General features: G+C 41.3%; 1 protein-coding gene across 1 annotated transcript; it reads left to right on the top strand.

The window, feature by feature from the left end:
• The first annotated feature begins 5,814 nt into the window (after positions 1 to 5,814).
• On the top strand, positions 5,815 to 10,912 carry BMP10 (bone morphogenetic protein 10). The gene is made up of 2 exons (XM_009573085.1): positions 5,815 to 6,156; positions 9,800 to 10,912. The coding sequence occupies exons 1-2, from the start codon at positions 5,823 to 5,825 to the stop codon at positions 10,741 to 10,743; spliced, it is 1,278 nt and encodes a 425-aa protein (XP_009571380.1). The 5' UTR covers positions 5,815 to 5,822; the 3' UTR covers positions 10,744 to 10,912.
• The last annotated feature ends 3,730 nt before the right edge of the window (positions 10,913 to 14,642 follow it).

Below are 14,642 nucleotides of genomic sequence, written 5' to 3'. Positions count from 1 at the left end.
CAGTATGAATTTTAAAAATTTCTCAACAAGATCTCTTGCTGTTGTTTCAGTCTGAGATTTGATCCAAGTGCTGCGTGATAGAGATGTGTCTTACCCTCCTGACACTGTGCAGTGGAAAAATATGTGGGTTTTTTCAGACTGATCTCAGTGTTTTTGAGGGCTGATTAACGTCACTAAAGGCACTCCTGTTCTTCCATTAAAACACACCCTTTTCTTCTTTAGTAATACTCTATTACTTACGGGCAAAAGCAGTCGTGTGGCTGAGAATGACAACTCTCTGCATCATATAGAAAAGACTCTCAGGCTTGATGTTTTTTTTCTCTAAGGTTTTAGCACAGAAACAAAGGTTCCCTTGTGCTATAATGCAAATTCTTTGCAGGAGGAGGATGGGATAGGATATTTTCTTGTGGTGAAGCAGGACATTGCATTTTGAGTTCTGGAAATTGAGGGATGATTGCTGGATCTGCTGTCAATGTCCTCTGCTACCTTGGGCAAGTCGTTTGATAAATCTTCTTCTGTGAAACAGGGATGCTTTCCTTTGCTACCCTGTGTGTCTCTTTACATACAGTGCACATTCTTGAGGGACAGGATTTGTTTCTTATCTTTGCACATGCAAGTGTTTAACTGTGCTGCTGACAAATAAGCATAAAACTTAAATGAAAATTGTAAAGCTCTTTGAGATCATAGGATACTGGAAATGTTTTACATTTGTTAGATTTCCTATCTCACCTGCCCTAAATATGGGATTTGGAGTTGCAGTTTTAAGATCCATAAGAAATGTCCCCAAAAGACCGTAGTGGATGGGAGTCCTTCCCTTGTGAAACATGAAATGCTTTTACCTCCACATTCCAGCCACAGTTTTACCTGTGATATTTATATTCATGTATAAGCAGGACAGGCAAAATTTTAATATCCTCTCCCCCTCCAATAGATTATTTATTTAACTGAATATTTTTCCATCAAATATCTCTCTTCAAATATTTTCAAAAAAAAAAAAGGAACTCTAAGTAATACCTGCTTTTCATTAATGCTTCTGTATTAAACCAAGAACAATTCTGTTTTCCTCTACTGAAACCTTAATCTCTTTGGGTTTGCTTGGTGGTGTTTTCTGAGAGACTCTTTCAATAGAATCCATTAAAAACAATCAGAGAAAAAGGAAAAAAAAAAAAGAAAAAAAGAAACTTTTTTTTTTTCAAGTTTTAAAGTCTAATATGTAATAATAATCTAATTTTAAAATCTTAATTAAATTTCTTAAGGTATGGACTACTGAACCAAAATTCACCCGAGTTTACACGTGGAGAAATTATATGTGACATTATAACTAACTGGCAAACTTTCTTTTTATTCACTGAGGAACTATTCATGCCCAGAAAGCCCAGGACACATAAGCAAACATTAATCACTTTCTCCTGGGAAAGGTTCCACACCCCAATCTGCTCTGAGTGTCTTAGTGAGAGCAGGTGCTGCTCCGTTCTGAAAATCAGACTAAGAAAGGGTGAGGATGCTTAAAAAACACTTCACATTCTTTTTCCCCACTTCCTCTTACCCAGAGGAGCATCACACCCTTTCGATCTTGTATATCGTCGACCTTGACACTTCGTAAAGCCCTGCTTCACTTTCTAGCCTTTCAGCACTGAGCTTGCTTCACACATTCCTACTGAAACCCGTGCTCTTCTGCTGCCTCTTGACAGAAGAAGCCGTGGAGGCATCGGCTTGGAGGAAGTTGTGGGGTGCCTGAGATTAGAGTCTATTTTGGAGCCCCACAATCTTCAGGACTGACCCTTTCGACAAGTGAGCTGTTCCCAGGAGTTGCTGCATAGCCTTGGCTACCGCTGTGTCAACTGCACTCATGTTCGTGCCCGATCTGCTTAGCGCTGTGAGTAGGAGAGGCCTCTCTTTGCTCTCTGGGCTGATTTTTCCCCTCCAGTTCTTACCAGGGCGTAAGAATGGAGAGTGTCCAACCCATAGTGGCACCAGAAGCCAGCTCCGACAGGAAGGGCGAAACGTTAATTAAACAGTGCTGTATACATGCTGAATGTTGTTCCCTAACACTGCCAGGTTCAGTGCAGAGGCTTAGGTTTTCATTAGCTCCAGTCTCCCATGTACAACTGCAAATTAACTGGGGAAACGAACACAAACTTCCTCAGAGTGAGGGCCCAGAGACCTTTCTGTAACTCTGCCTGCCTAATGCACCATTTATTGCTAATGAAATGGGGACATTGTTTATGCTACAGATTTAATAATAATTAGATAGTGATGCTTATTAATGTTCCCTCTCCAGCTACCTCAGTTAATCTATTTAGCATAGATTTTTTTGAGAGCAATTTCCTTTCTAGGATACTTACTGTGCATGTAAATTGCAGTGCATGTGAAAAAAAGGCCAAATCTCTTCATTTCAGTGACATGAAATAAAGCCCTCCTGTTAACATTTTAATTCAGGAAAAAAAAAAAAAGCATGTGTTAAATTCATCAGGCTGCAACCTAAGGAAACAGGAAGCTGCTTTTATATCAGATGTACTCTGTGGGTATTCCTCATCTGGCAAATCCCCAGCAGGGTCTAAATTGAGTAAGCTAGGAAACTCAGCAAGAGCTGGTTTGTATATAACACAGCAGGCTGCATTGCCCTTCAGTATCCTATTGTTCAAGGAGTTATCAAAACAAGAGCGGAAATGCAAAGACAGTTGGAATGTCTGAGCAGTAATTGTGTTCCTAATGAGCCACTGAATCAAGATGACATACTTGTGGGTTAGGAAGTTTATGTCAGATCACTGTGCGCACACTACTTTTTACTTTGCATATTTATATCTGCAGGGTGTGAAATTACAGATTCATAGAAAATACGTCTGGACTTAGCAGGGCTTTGAGAGGTCACTAGCCCAGCCTCTGCTCCAAGGCAGCGCCAGCTCTGCTTATGTCACTGCTGGAGCGAATCACAGTTGCACAGCAGACTAAGTTTGAATTCATAGGAAAGTGGAGTGAACCTAGAAAAACTCCGCTGGTTGTAGAATTGTTCATCTGGATTAACAGTAACAGAGAGAAGAATTTCACTCAATGTGTGATTAAGGGCCAGGTGCAGTCTTCAAAATAGCCGATGGGTCCATAGCGAGAGAGGAGATTCAGCTAAACACCTCAGAGCCATACAAATGCTAAAAAATTCCTTTTAAATTCAAAACCTTCAGCTCCAAATCTCATAGAAAACCCCAAACCCTCAGAAAGGAGCAACATAATACCATAGATCCCAGTGCTTACAAGCTCTGCAAGGCATATCTGTGTGCTGTTGCCTGTGCAGCCAAGCCATTGTTCGTACTTGTCTGAGAAGGAAAACCAGATATCAGCAAGGACTGAGGATAAGGCCATATGCTGTGATGTGCTGAGAAGGTTCAGCACCTGCTGCCTTCCCGCAAGCAATAGCTCTACAATGTGCTTATCTCTTTCATTTAACAATATGTGCATTTATATATATGAAATCAGCACATTTCTGAAATTAATATTTAAGCATAAAAAAAATGAAACCGCTTCTGTAGGTACTATCACTCTCATGACAAATCTACTACCTGCACGGCTGTGACAAGCCATCCTGAAGATTTTCCTTTACAGTAGCCAGTATTGTGCTGCATGACGGAGTTAAGGCTAAGTCTGTTCTCATGGTTTTTAATGTTAATCTCGCTTCTGTGGCAGTAAGGACCTTAGTTCGGCATAGTCAGGTGATGAATCACCAACAAAAAGAAGATTGTGCTTTTCTTTTTAAGTTAATTAACAGAATTGACCTGAACTCAGCTCCAAAATTTCCCTGTTTTCTGTGCTTAGTTCTGGAAAGCCACAATATTCAGAGATGAGTCTTTGACAAGGCTGCAGAGGATTTATAGATAAACTTGCACAGGTAACCATGAACTCCACAATTAGATCTAAATTAATCTTCCTAAAGCTCAAATATCTACTTCTAATGTAGTGCAGCAATAACAGGGATCTTAATAATGTACTTAGCTTAATTTATTGTCAAGTTCCCCATGTTTAGGAGAAGAAAAGTTGAATAAAACGAGGTTAAAGGGCCATGCTAAGGTCTGGCTCCATGACATCAATATTGCACATGATTTTCATAAAGGTACTGATATTTATGAAAAAAATAGAGGATGAATTTAAAACAGGCATGGCTTGAGTATCATTCTAATTAGGTTAGCTGGAGTTGTGGCCATTTGTGCCTGTGATAGATTTGGGCTATTGAAGATAGAGGTAACAAATCAATGGATGTGCTTAGCCATAGTGGAAAAGCAGAGTCCAGAAAACTCAGCAGATCAGTGGTAGTCTTTGGGTAAAGTTCTTAGTGCTTGCAAGGAGAAACTCTGCAGCCTGAGAAGAAAAGCCTCTTTATCTCGAGTGCTGAACCACTCAGGCATAGGAGCTGAGTTCTGGTCCTGTTGCCAAAACAAGGGCACTTTGAAAAAGTCTGTGAAGAACAAGGAGATTTGAGTGGACAATGTTATATAAGAACTAGACCAATTTTTGCATGCACAATGCTCACATTTTGTTGAAATTTGCACACTAAAGCAAAAAGGGCCATCAAATAATTTTAGCACATCTTTTTGGCAAAGTAGTTTCCATATTCCCTACATTGTGCCTCTGAGCTATTTGAATTGATGTGAAGGTAAAGTCAGAGTAGTCTGTTGGCCTTTGTGTGTTTTCAATAATTTTTAGACAGCCTCTTTGACAGCGCTGTGACTAAATCAAGAATAACTGTAACCTGCCAAGTCACATATATGAGATAAAGAAGGAGGGAAAGATTTTCTGAACCATTTGCAAATATTCCAGTCCTCTCTCTGTCTCTGAGCATTTATATGGCAAGCAGCACCGAGTGCTAGCATTCAACTAGTGTTAATGTTCAGATCAGGAAAGGGTGGTTTATAGTGAAAATAAGCACTGCAAAAAAAAAAAAAAGTCCTTTATCACAAACTGCGTGGTGCCAATGCAGGTGTATGGTGCCTGCATATAAAAAATGGAGGCCCAGCTTTCGAGGCTACGCTCTCTGGCTCGCATTCGATCTCTCTTCAAAGTGTTCTTTCCAGCGGAGCCCTTGCAAAGCACAGCTTTATAGTTGCAATGTGAGAAATTCTCCTCACTCATCTTGAGCTCATCTACTCCTCTGCATTCAGGGCCTTGTGACTCCAGTATTGTGGTCGTACCGAGAGCTCTTCTCCCGTGCTGTGCGCTGTACAAGCACAGAAAAATGGACCTCTTCCCAAAGAAGTTCCTTTGTAAGTGTAATGTAAAGACTTAGCTCTAAAATAGTTTTGAAAAGGGCAGAGGTGTTACCCTAAGGGAGCTATTCTTTGCCCTTGGTGCAAAATTGATAGGTTTGGATAGAGGTTCTGTAGAATTTACATGATAGCTTGAAATCTGCGTGGATGAAAGTTGATCACGCATGGCAAAGGAAGTCTGCTACCAGGAGGCAGAAAGAAAGGGCAGTTCCTCTCTGAGGAGAAACTTGTCCTATCTCCGAGTGTCCTAGCGCAGAATGTTTACAAAATGCTCATTAAGGGAAAGGGGATTGCGAGATAGCAACAAATCTGGTGAACAGCTTACACTACATGAGATAAGAGAGGCAAGGCGACCATAGAAGAGAGCAAGCCATATCCAATTACTGAGACCTGGTTTTGGGGAGGGGGAAGGGGGAGACAGACAGGACGGATCACAAGTTTCAAGACAAGAGCTTCCAAACTTGTCATCTCTCTGTGACACAAGCCGCATACAACCAGGGGATAAAACCGCCACTTAGCCCACACGAGAGCTAGAGCTTGTTGAGTGCGGTTGGAGGCTTAGGCAAAGTCATGGATTCTGTAGTCCTCCAGCTGTGGGCTGTCCTCTGTCTCTTGGTTCACCTTGCCGCTTGCAGCCCCATCCTGAGCTTGGAGCACTCTTCCTTGGAGGAGGACGTGCCTCTTTTCGACGAGATTCTCTCCGAGCAGGATGGTGTTGATTTCAACACGCTGCTTCAGAATATGAAAAATGAGTTTTTGAAGACATTGAACCTCTCTGACATTCCCCTGCATGAAACGGCTAAGGTGGATCCGCCAGAGTACATGCTAGAGCTGTACAACAGGTTTGCCACCGATAGGACATCTATGCCATCCGCAAATATTATTAGGAGCTTCAAAAATGAAGGTAAGATACATGCATCTCTAGGAGAAATAAGTAGAAATGAGCATCGTTGTAGTCAGTGTGAAATGTATTTACCTGGCATGGAGCATGAACCGCACTAGGGGAAAAAAGGCCTTTCAGTGAGGATGGCATTGGAAATAGGCAACTAACACTGCATGTACCATGGTTACCCAGATCCCACTTCTTGTGAGATAGATCCCTTCTCCTTTGCTTTTGAGACTGTAAGGTTTTGGGGGACGATGCTTCTTTAATGTTTGGGCAGCACCAAGTATAATTTAGGTGCATCTCTTTCCTTATTCCCATAATGACGCACGTCATTTGCAATTAGCTGATCGGTTTTTCAAATGGATACCTTAAGTAATATTTGAAACTAAGGCAAGAAATATTTTTACATGCTGTTCAAAGGTGCAATATTTTCCTATTATGAGCTTAACCAAATACAGCTTTCTGTTAATATCCTTTCACTATTGATCCTTATGGGATTTGTAACGTTTTCTTCCTTTGGCACCTGAGCATAGTTCAGCAGATACATAGAAATATGTGAAGCAGAGTTTTGGATAACCTTTAGGTTCTACTTTGGAAGACTAGAATATTTCCTATTTTTAAAAAAAAAAAAAAAAGCTGAAGAAGCCTAATTGTGACCATAGGTAGTTTCCCTATATGTTTCTGCTTCATTATTTCCTCTCAGTTCAACAAAGACAAGATAATGTTCCAGTGCGAACATTCAGTAGTTTGTCAATACCTATTTGTACCAATACAGGTTTTATGTTAAAAACATTTCTCAACTAATCATTTCCAAATACCGATTACTCCACTTGGCAAATACAAGTGCTTTGATTCATTTTAACTACTCAGGGGTACGTACAACTATTCAAACTGCCGTGGGGCTTCTCTCATCCTTCGTTAGTCTAATTACTGAAGTATAGAGTCACTATTGATTTTTTCTAACATGTGCAATTTCGAAATAAGGAGAGGCTACGTGCAAGTCATTTCAGTTTTGCAGAACAGTAAGATGCAAGGAGAGACTCCAAAAGCTCTGTTCTACTCTGTCCTTCTGCCAGGCCCGGGCACTCTTTACCAGCAACGTGTTTCTGGTTTGAAGAGGCGCTACGTTGTGGTTTAAATTTTTACATATTCTTTTCTCCAGTGTGGAGAAATTTATTGAGGGGTTGGTGGCAAACCAGTTACGCCTGCTGGTCAGCAGTTACTCATCTGAACAGCCATGCCTGTCACTGCTCATCAGCATAAATGAAGACACATGCAGGAATGAATGTTGTTCTTTTCTCATGTTGCACTATTTGGAAAAAATAAATGGCATAAAAATTGCCAAGTACGGTATGCTAAAGAATAAAATACAGTGTGGTTTAGTGACGTAAATCTGAAATCATTCCACTGGCAAAACTGAAATTCTTTCAGGTTTGCAGCGTTGCAAATGGTACAGGCTGACCTTTTGTCAGTAATACATGTAGCAGTTTGCAGTTCTGTGCCTTTCCGTAACTATGACGTTTGATGCCTATTTCATCACTGCAGAAGTTCTGCACCCAATAGAGTAAACTTGGCTTAACTTCTGTCATTTCAGTATTTTTCTCGCCTCTTCCAATCCGAAACAGCAAGATGCGAAGTGAGACTGCTGGTGTTCAGACAGCTTCATAAGTGCACGCAGTTAGAGGGACTATGCAATTAATGTTTGTTATGTGTCTTGAAAGTCCGTATAACTAAGAACCATCCATTTCATGCTAAAGAGCTCTTTCGATAGAGAAATTAATTACTTGCAATGATCAGGACAGTAGGAACAGATCATACCATGGAATTTTTTTGCTCACCTTCCTACTGAAAATTGGCAGTAGTGGTAGTTTCATTATAATCTATTAAATCCTTTATTAAATTTGTTATAAGAACATTTTAGAAATACAACATGCTGCATGGCTGGAAGCTCTGTTTTAACGCATAGACCATAACGTCTCCGTTGTAAAATCAGACTGTAATCAGTTCTTAAAACTTGAATGAAGGTCTTAAGGGAAATTTTTCTTTTCCTATGGACTCCATGTCTCCCTTTCTGACCCTCCTAGGGCTGTACGGATATAACAGTAGGAGATATTTCACCCTATGGACTTCCTAGCTAAAGAGCAGAGTCACATCCTGACTTAGAAATGAACATTTCATGCCCTGCTAGTGCTCACCCGGCTTCTTACATACGGTGTGGCCTTCCCCTGCCTCCTGGTGAATTACTTGTGCTCATCTTCTCTATGGTCAGGTGGTGTTTCTCCACCCTGTCATTATGTGTAATCACTGCAAACTTGCTTTGGCGTATCAAGGTCTAGGAAATCCCAAGGATTACTTCCAGTATGGAGATTATAGCTAAGCTTGAATAGCATTGTCTTTCAGCTCACGGTCTGCTGCTACCCTGGCGCGGTGCAGAGCATATTCAACTCCCACCTTTATCAATTGGCAGGTAGGGAAATGCAAGCAGAATCACCCATCATTTTTTTTATTTACGAACAGATGAAAGTGCAAAATGGAAAAAAAGAAAAAGGCAGGTGCCTCAAAACTGAAATTAAGTAGGACAAGTCACATGCGTAAGTTAACTGCTTGCTTAAGTGCACTGATGGAGCATGGCCAATACTTGCATCTTTATCAGTGTCATTTTTCTACAAACATCAAAATTGGAGAAGTCAGAGATGAAGATAAAATAGATCGCAAGTAGTTTGCCTTTGCAGAAATGTTGCCCATAGTCTCTATGTTCTAATCTATCTTCTGAGTTACAAGTAGACAGCACAGTAATTCAGCAACAAAACCACAATCATTAGCTAAGATTCCTGCATTGTGTGAAGAAATGCATATTGCCTATGTATAAACAAACAATGCAGATAGGACAGACAGCCTGACTGACAAGCAGATATTAAGTACTTCTTAAATGTTTTATTAACTAAAGCTGCCAAAAGTGCCTGGCTAAGTACAGCTGTTTGACTGCTCACTTGAAGCCCATTGAGCCTGTGGCAGGATTTGTGTTGACTGGCGGTTCACACTGGTTGTTCACCGCCTGCTCTTCCTAACCAGGAGCCTTTACATCTTCCAAAGCAACTTTTCCTCCCTTAGTGTTTGACCCTTTCAGTTTCTGAGGGATGTTTCAGCAGAAGGGAATACTTGATAGCACAGAAACGCTAGGCAGACATAGATACACCCTGCTGTTCTTGCATATGCAGCTTACATGTTGGCCCGTCTCATGTTCACTCCAGTGCCGTATCCTTCTTCCCTTCCTCTCCTACACTGATGAATGTTTTTCCTCGTTTATTAAACAGTTGCTGTGCACCAACCTAGAAGTGATTTGTATTTCAGTATTAGGCAACACATTTTTAATATGTAATTCTTCCAGGTGACAAGGAAGTCCCTGGAAGGTATGGGGATAGAAGGAGAATCTATAAATCTAGGTTTATGGTCTTTAGCATGTCTGGGATCTTGCTATCCTTAGACATGTGAAGTAAAGTCGGCCTTTTTTCCCAGTACAGTCTTGGGAAATGATGAAAAAACACTCTCCTGGAACTGTTTGACTGAAACCAAGCAATGCAAAACATGTCAGATGAACTTTGGTGCATGTGTTGCTGGATGTATTGACCCTTCTAAAATGTTTGATCTTTGTCGTTTCCAGACTTGGCTTCCCACCCTATTGGTGTTACAGGGGTTCGGAAATACCCTCTGCTATTCAATGTTTCCATCCCTCACCATGAAGAAATCACCATGGCAGAGCTGAGGCTCTACACCTTGGTGGAGCGGGACCAAATGCTGTACGATGGGCTTGACCGGAAGGTCACCATTTTTGAAGTGCTGGAAAATGACCATATGGGGGTAGGAGAAGAGAGAAAAACAGTGGCATTGGCATCCAGGCAGATCTATGGCACGAGCAGTGAGTGGGAGAGCTTCGAGGTCACCGAAGCCATTAGGCGTTGGCGAAGGGCAGGACTGACCACGCACCGGCTGGAAGTTCATATAGAGAGCAGGGAAGGGGAGGAGCAGAGAGGAGAGGGGAAGCTCGATATCGACATCAACTCTGAGGCTAAGCATGTGCCCCTGTTGATTGTGTTCTCTGATGACCAAAGCAATGACAAAAAAGAGGAGAAGCAAGAGCTGAATGAAATGATAGACCATGAGCAGCTCCTGGACTTGGAGAACCTGGAGGTTGGCAATTTCCATGGCCAGCCTGGTGAGGAGGCACTGCTCCAGATGCGCTCCAACATTATTTACGATTCTACTGCCCGAATCCGGAGGAACGCAAAAGGCAACTACTGTAAAAAGACTCCACTTTACATAGATTTCAAGGAGATTGGCTGGGATTCCTGGATCATCGCCCCGGCAGGATATGAAGCTTACGAGTGCCACGGAGTGTGCGCCTACCCCTTAACAGAGCACGTCACACCAACGAAACATGCCATTGTCCAGACTTTGGTTCACCTGAAGAATCCCCAGAAAGCCTCCAAGGCCTGCTGCGTGCCCACCAAACTCGATCCCATCTCTATTCTCTACTTAGATGCAGGGGTGGTCACCTACAAGTTCAAATACGAAGGCATGGTGGTATCAGAGTGTGGCTGCAGATAGTAGCAGGAACGCATGCACAGGGGAGTGCACAGGGGAAGTATTTAATGATTCAGTCTGTAAATTTGTACATTTCAGATTTCCTATTTAATAAGGTTATTTAATGAGGCATGTACAGATAATTGTATGTTTCCTGTTATGGGGAATGGGCAAGTCGTACGACCATAGGGAATGTATATTTTGTTCCATTGCTTGCTTCTTGCTGTTCTTTGCTGTCCAAATTATGACCGAGTCTCTCTTCCTATCAGGGCATAGAGCAGATCACTGGATTGTTTGGGAGGGTTCTTTGTGCCAAAGGGGCACATTCAAATTCACAGAAATAAAGGCATATTTTTGTACTTTATGAATGGTGATTGGCATCGATAGGGATTTCCAGAGCTATTAAAGATAGGTGAGCTATGGGCAATACACACCTAGATTGTTTAGTTTTGTATAAAATCTTTATAAAGATCTTTACGTGCTCAGATTTTTTTTTTTTTTAAATTTATCTCTGTAGATCTTCAGTCCCGATAATTCGCAAGCTCCTAGATCGCTAAGGCACAACAAGGTGATAGACTTTTTTCCTTTTTTTCTTAATCCTTTCTTTAATCTTTCCCTGTCTCAGTTAAAGGTAACTAGCACGGATGATTTGGCATCTGGAGCGGAAGGGAACCATTCCCTTTCCCGTCTTTCTTAGTAAAGCAATGGGCCCAGGAGCAATGCCAGGCTTGTGCAGTGCTCTGACGTACAATGGCAAGAAGTTCCCCCTGTACGTGTTTATTACAAAAGCACCCTGTGTAAAGCAGTGCTGGCTTTGTTGCGTTAGCCATGTGTTGTCTCTCAAGGGCCAGAGCTTTAGGTGGCAGAAATAAGTGCAGTAAATTTCCCGAATCCTTGAAATTGTACCGGTTTATACCAGCTAAGAAATTTGTCCCCCTACCCAGTCCAGTAAATTACCTACAGCTGGATTACAGCTATGTAATCCAATTCAAACAGCCAAGTAGTATTGCATTTAGTCTGCATAGAGCTAGACAGAAAAGAAACCCCTTTGTGCCAGCTAGATAGAGAGGATCTTTCCTTTATGTATGTGCTGAAACTGTCAATTCATAAAGATACTGCCCCCCCCACTTAAACTATATATGATGGAGTCACATGCCATGTTTCCGCCACTCTTCTGCAACAAATCGTGGTGATAAGAAGGTGTCGGAGCTGAGAAACAATAGACCCGTCACTTTATTTATACTAAGCTGCAAATTTGTCAGATTCTTGGGAAAGTGTAAGTGACGTTGACTCTTTTAGCCTGTACGGGAGCCTACTGTACTGTCCCTGCATCTGTTTTACACTTTTAAGGGAAAGTTATCGTCCCTGGAAGTGATAAGGGTCTTTGAAAGAATCACTCTAACACTTCATGGGAATGAACACGAAAGACTTTATCATGCACCAACTAAAACCAGTTTCACCTATTTTCACACATACTCTTCTGTGCTTCCCATAATTTATTGACCTATTTATTGACTGCCTGCCTTTGTAATATAATGTAGAATACAGAATGTTTTATTTTTGTGCTTGTGTGTAATCCCACTTGGATAAAACCTTGTACCAATCCTATTTTACATGGAATCTCTCTGTTGACTTGTGCTGCACAGAGATTGGGGTTGCTGATTTGTTTTCTCCCCTAGATATTTGTAAATACCGTATACCACAGTTATCTCCCTTGCTTACGGAACTGTTCACTCACTGCAGTGATTTAAATAGCACTCTGGAGCACATATGGTCTCGTCCAATGTATAACTACTCTTGCAGGGGTATCATTGCTGTAAGTGGTCAGCCATGTAGTTTATTGTAGAGTTATGCAGTCTCCACTCGTACTGCGTGTCTCCAGATAGTGGGCTGCGCCATGGGGCTATATTGTTTTATGCCTGCTACAGATCTCACCCTGTGAGTGACTGACACCACTCACAGACCTTTCCCCTGAGCTACACTGCAATCTTAGTCTGTGGTTAATGGCACGTTAAAAGAATTCGTAAGAGGTGTGATATTTTGCTTTGCTGACATGAACTGCAGCAGCCAACGGTTGAAGTGTGACCACACAGATCCTTTCAAAACTATCCACAATTCTTATGAAGCCATTTGCCAAGACAAACCGTTCCCCTTGTTAGGAGTGATAATCCAGCATTAGGGAGATAATCCGACATTTGCTTTTATCATCTCTTTTCTGCGACTGTTCCCGTGGCAGTGATCTGACCAGCGTGCTTTTTGCACCACTGTCCTTTACTAAACAGTACCAACATTTCTGAACAGCATGTAAGAGGACCTGTGCCTTAAAAATAAGTAACCCACTGTAATCGCCCATTATCACTATAAATTTTCAAGTGATCGTGTAGCAAAGCAGAGTGGCTGCCTTCGCACTCTTTTATTGCCAGAGATTTGTTGTAGTAGAGCAGATAGTATATAGTGTATTACAGTACAATACAAATGTGGGGAGGCATGTAATTTTATTATGCAGTTAGTAAACCTGCATGTGTGAATTTTTACAAGATCAGTAAAAATATCAATGATAGGTTTTTAGAATTAGGCACCAGCCCGTCTTTTGATATTAATAACTTTTCTTAATAAAGAAACAAGGACTGTACCGCTGATTGAAGAGGATTTCAGCCAGAGTTTGTGGTGAAAAACCATGAAGCATGAGATGTATCCTATTGTGCTATTTTGGGAGAAAACTGAGCATCTCTTGAATCCTTCAGCTGCACCTATGCTGTTCATAACCTGAGATTAGAACTATTGAGAATGGTATTTCATTTATTAATGTGTGTCTGTTAGGATTGCACGCCTGCTTTGTGAGCAAGACCTTACTTTACTTTCACCTTACCTTTGAATGTAACTATGCAAAGACATTTGCTGGGTATTCATGCAGTTAGATGGCAGAGAGCAGGCAAAATAGTTATTTTATAAAGAGCTTTCATAAGTAGCAAATTAAGATTGTTTCTGCAAACTCAGAAGTGCTTCGCTTTAAATACACCTGTCCATATAGATATGACACTCACAAATAATATGGTGAGTGCATGAGAAGAGCCAGGGCTACCAAGCTGTAAGTGCTGGTAATGTCAGCGACAAGTTCCTGAAAAAATATTCCACTGCGTGTTTTCATTTTCTTTGTTTCTCTACTCACTCCTTCCTTCCTTCCTTCCTTCCATCCATTCATCCATCCATCCACTCACATTACTACTGTGACTTCTTCTGTTTCTAAAAGAATTTATTTTTCACATTAAATAGTAGTGTGCATTGATTTTGCTTTCATTTCTGATATATTTTATATCAACATGCTAGCAGATGCTTGATTTAAATCTTACAAGCGCAAACCAATTTTAGAAAGGTTTGGAAAAATATGGCTTCAGTATAGAAGTATCTATCTTTCCATCCATCCATCCATCCATCCACCAATCCATCTCTGAATTATTGCATGCAACGAAAGGAGGTGGCAACCCTGTCTCACTGAAATCATCAATATCAGTTGGATTTTTGTTTTCATCTGCTTCTAACTGACTATGTGTGAGAAAACGTAAGCAGATGTGAAGCCCCTTTTTTGCTGGATGCTGTATAAAATGCCAGGCAGTGCTTGCAGTCTAAATAGACAGGACAGGCAAAGGGGTGGGAGCAGAAACAAATGATACAAAGAGAGGAAGAGCCCGGATAACATATCAGCGAGGGAGTTGAGGGAAGAGCTTTGGTCTTGGATTGCTGCTCTTAAATCAACACACACGATGCCTCCAGAAGAGCATGAACTTCAAGACCTCTTACTCATTTCTTGGCCTTAGAAGAAATCATGACAGCTGTTTTGCCTGTGCAAACACTCAGCACCAATGCCAGATTTCACGAAGCACTTGGAAGTTTGAGGTTCCTTTAAATGATCCATATCTCTTAGC

The sequence above is a fragment of the Fulmarus glacialis genome, unplaced genomic scaffold, assembly GCF_000690835.1.
Source record: "Fulmarus glacialis isolate BGI_N327 unplaced genomic scaffold, ASM69083v1 scaffold27942, whole genome shotgun sequence".
Taxonomy (NCBI): Eukaryota; Metazoa; Chordata; class Aves; order Procellariiformes; family Procellariidae; genus Fulmarus; species Fulmarus glacialis.
Note: the sequence above shows the minus strand (reverse complement) of the source record. Positions and strands in the feature narration are given on the sequence as shown.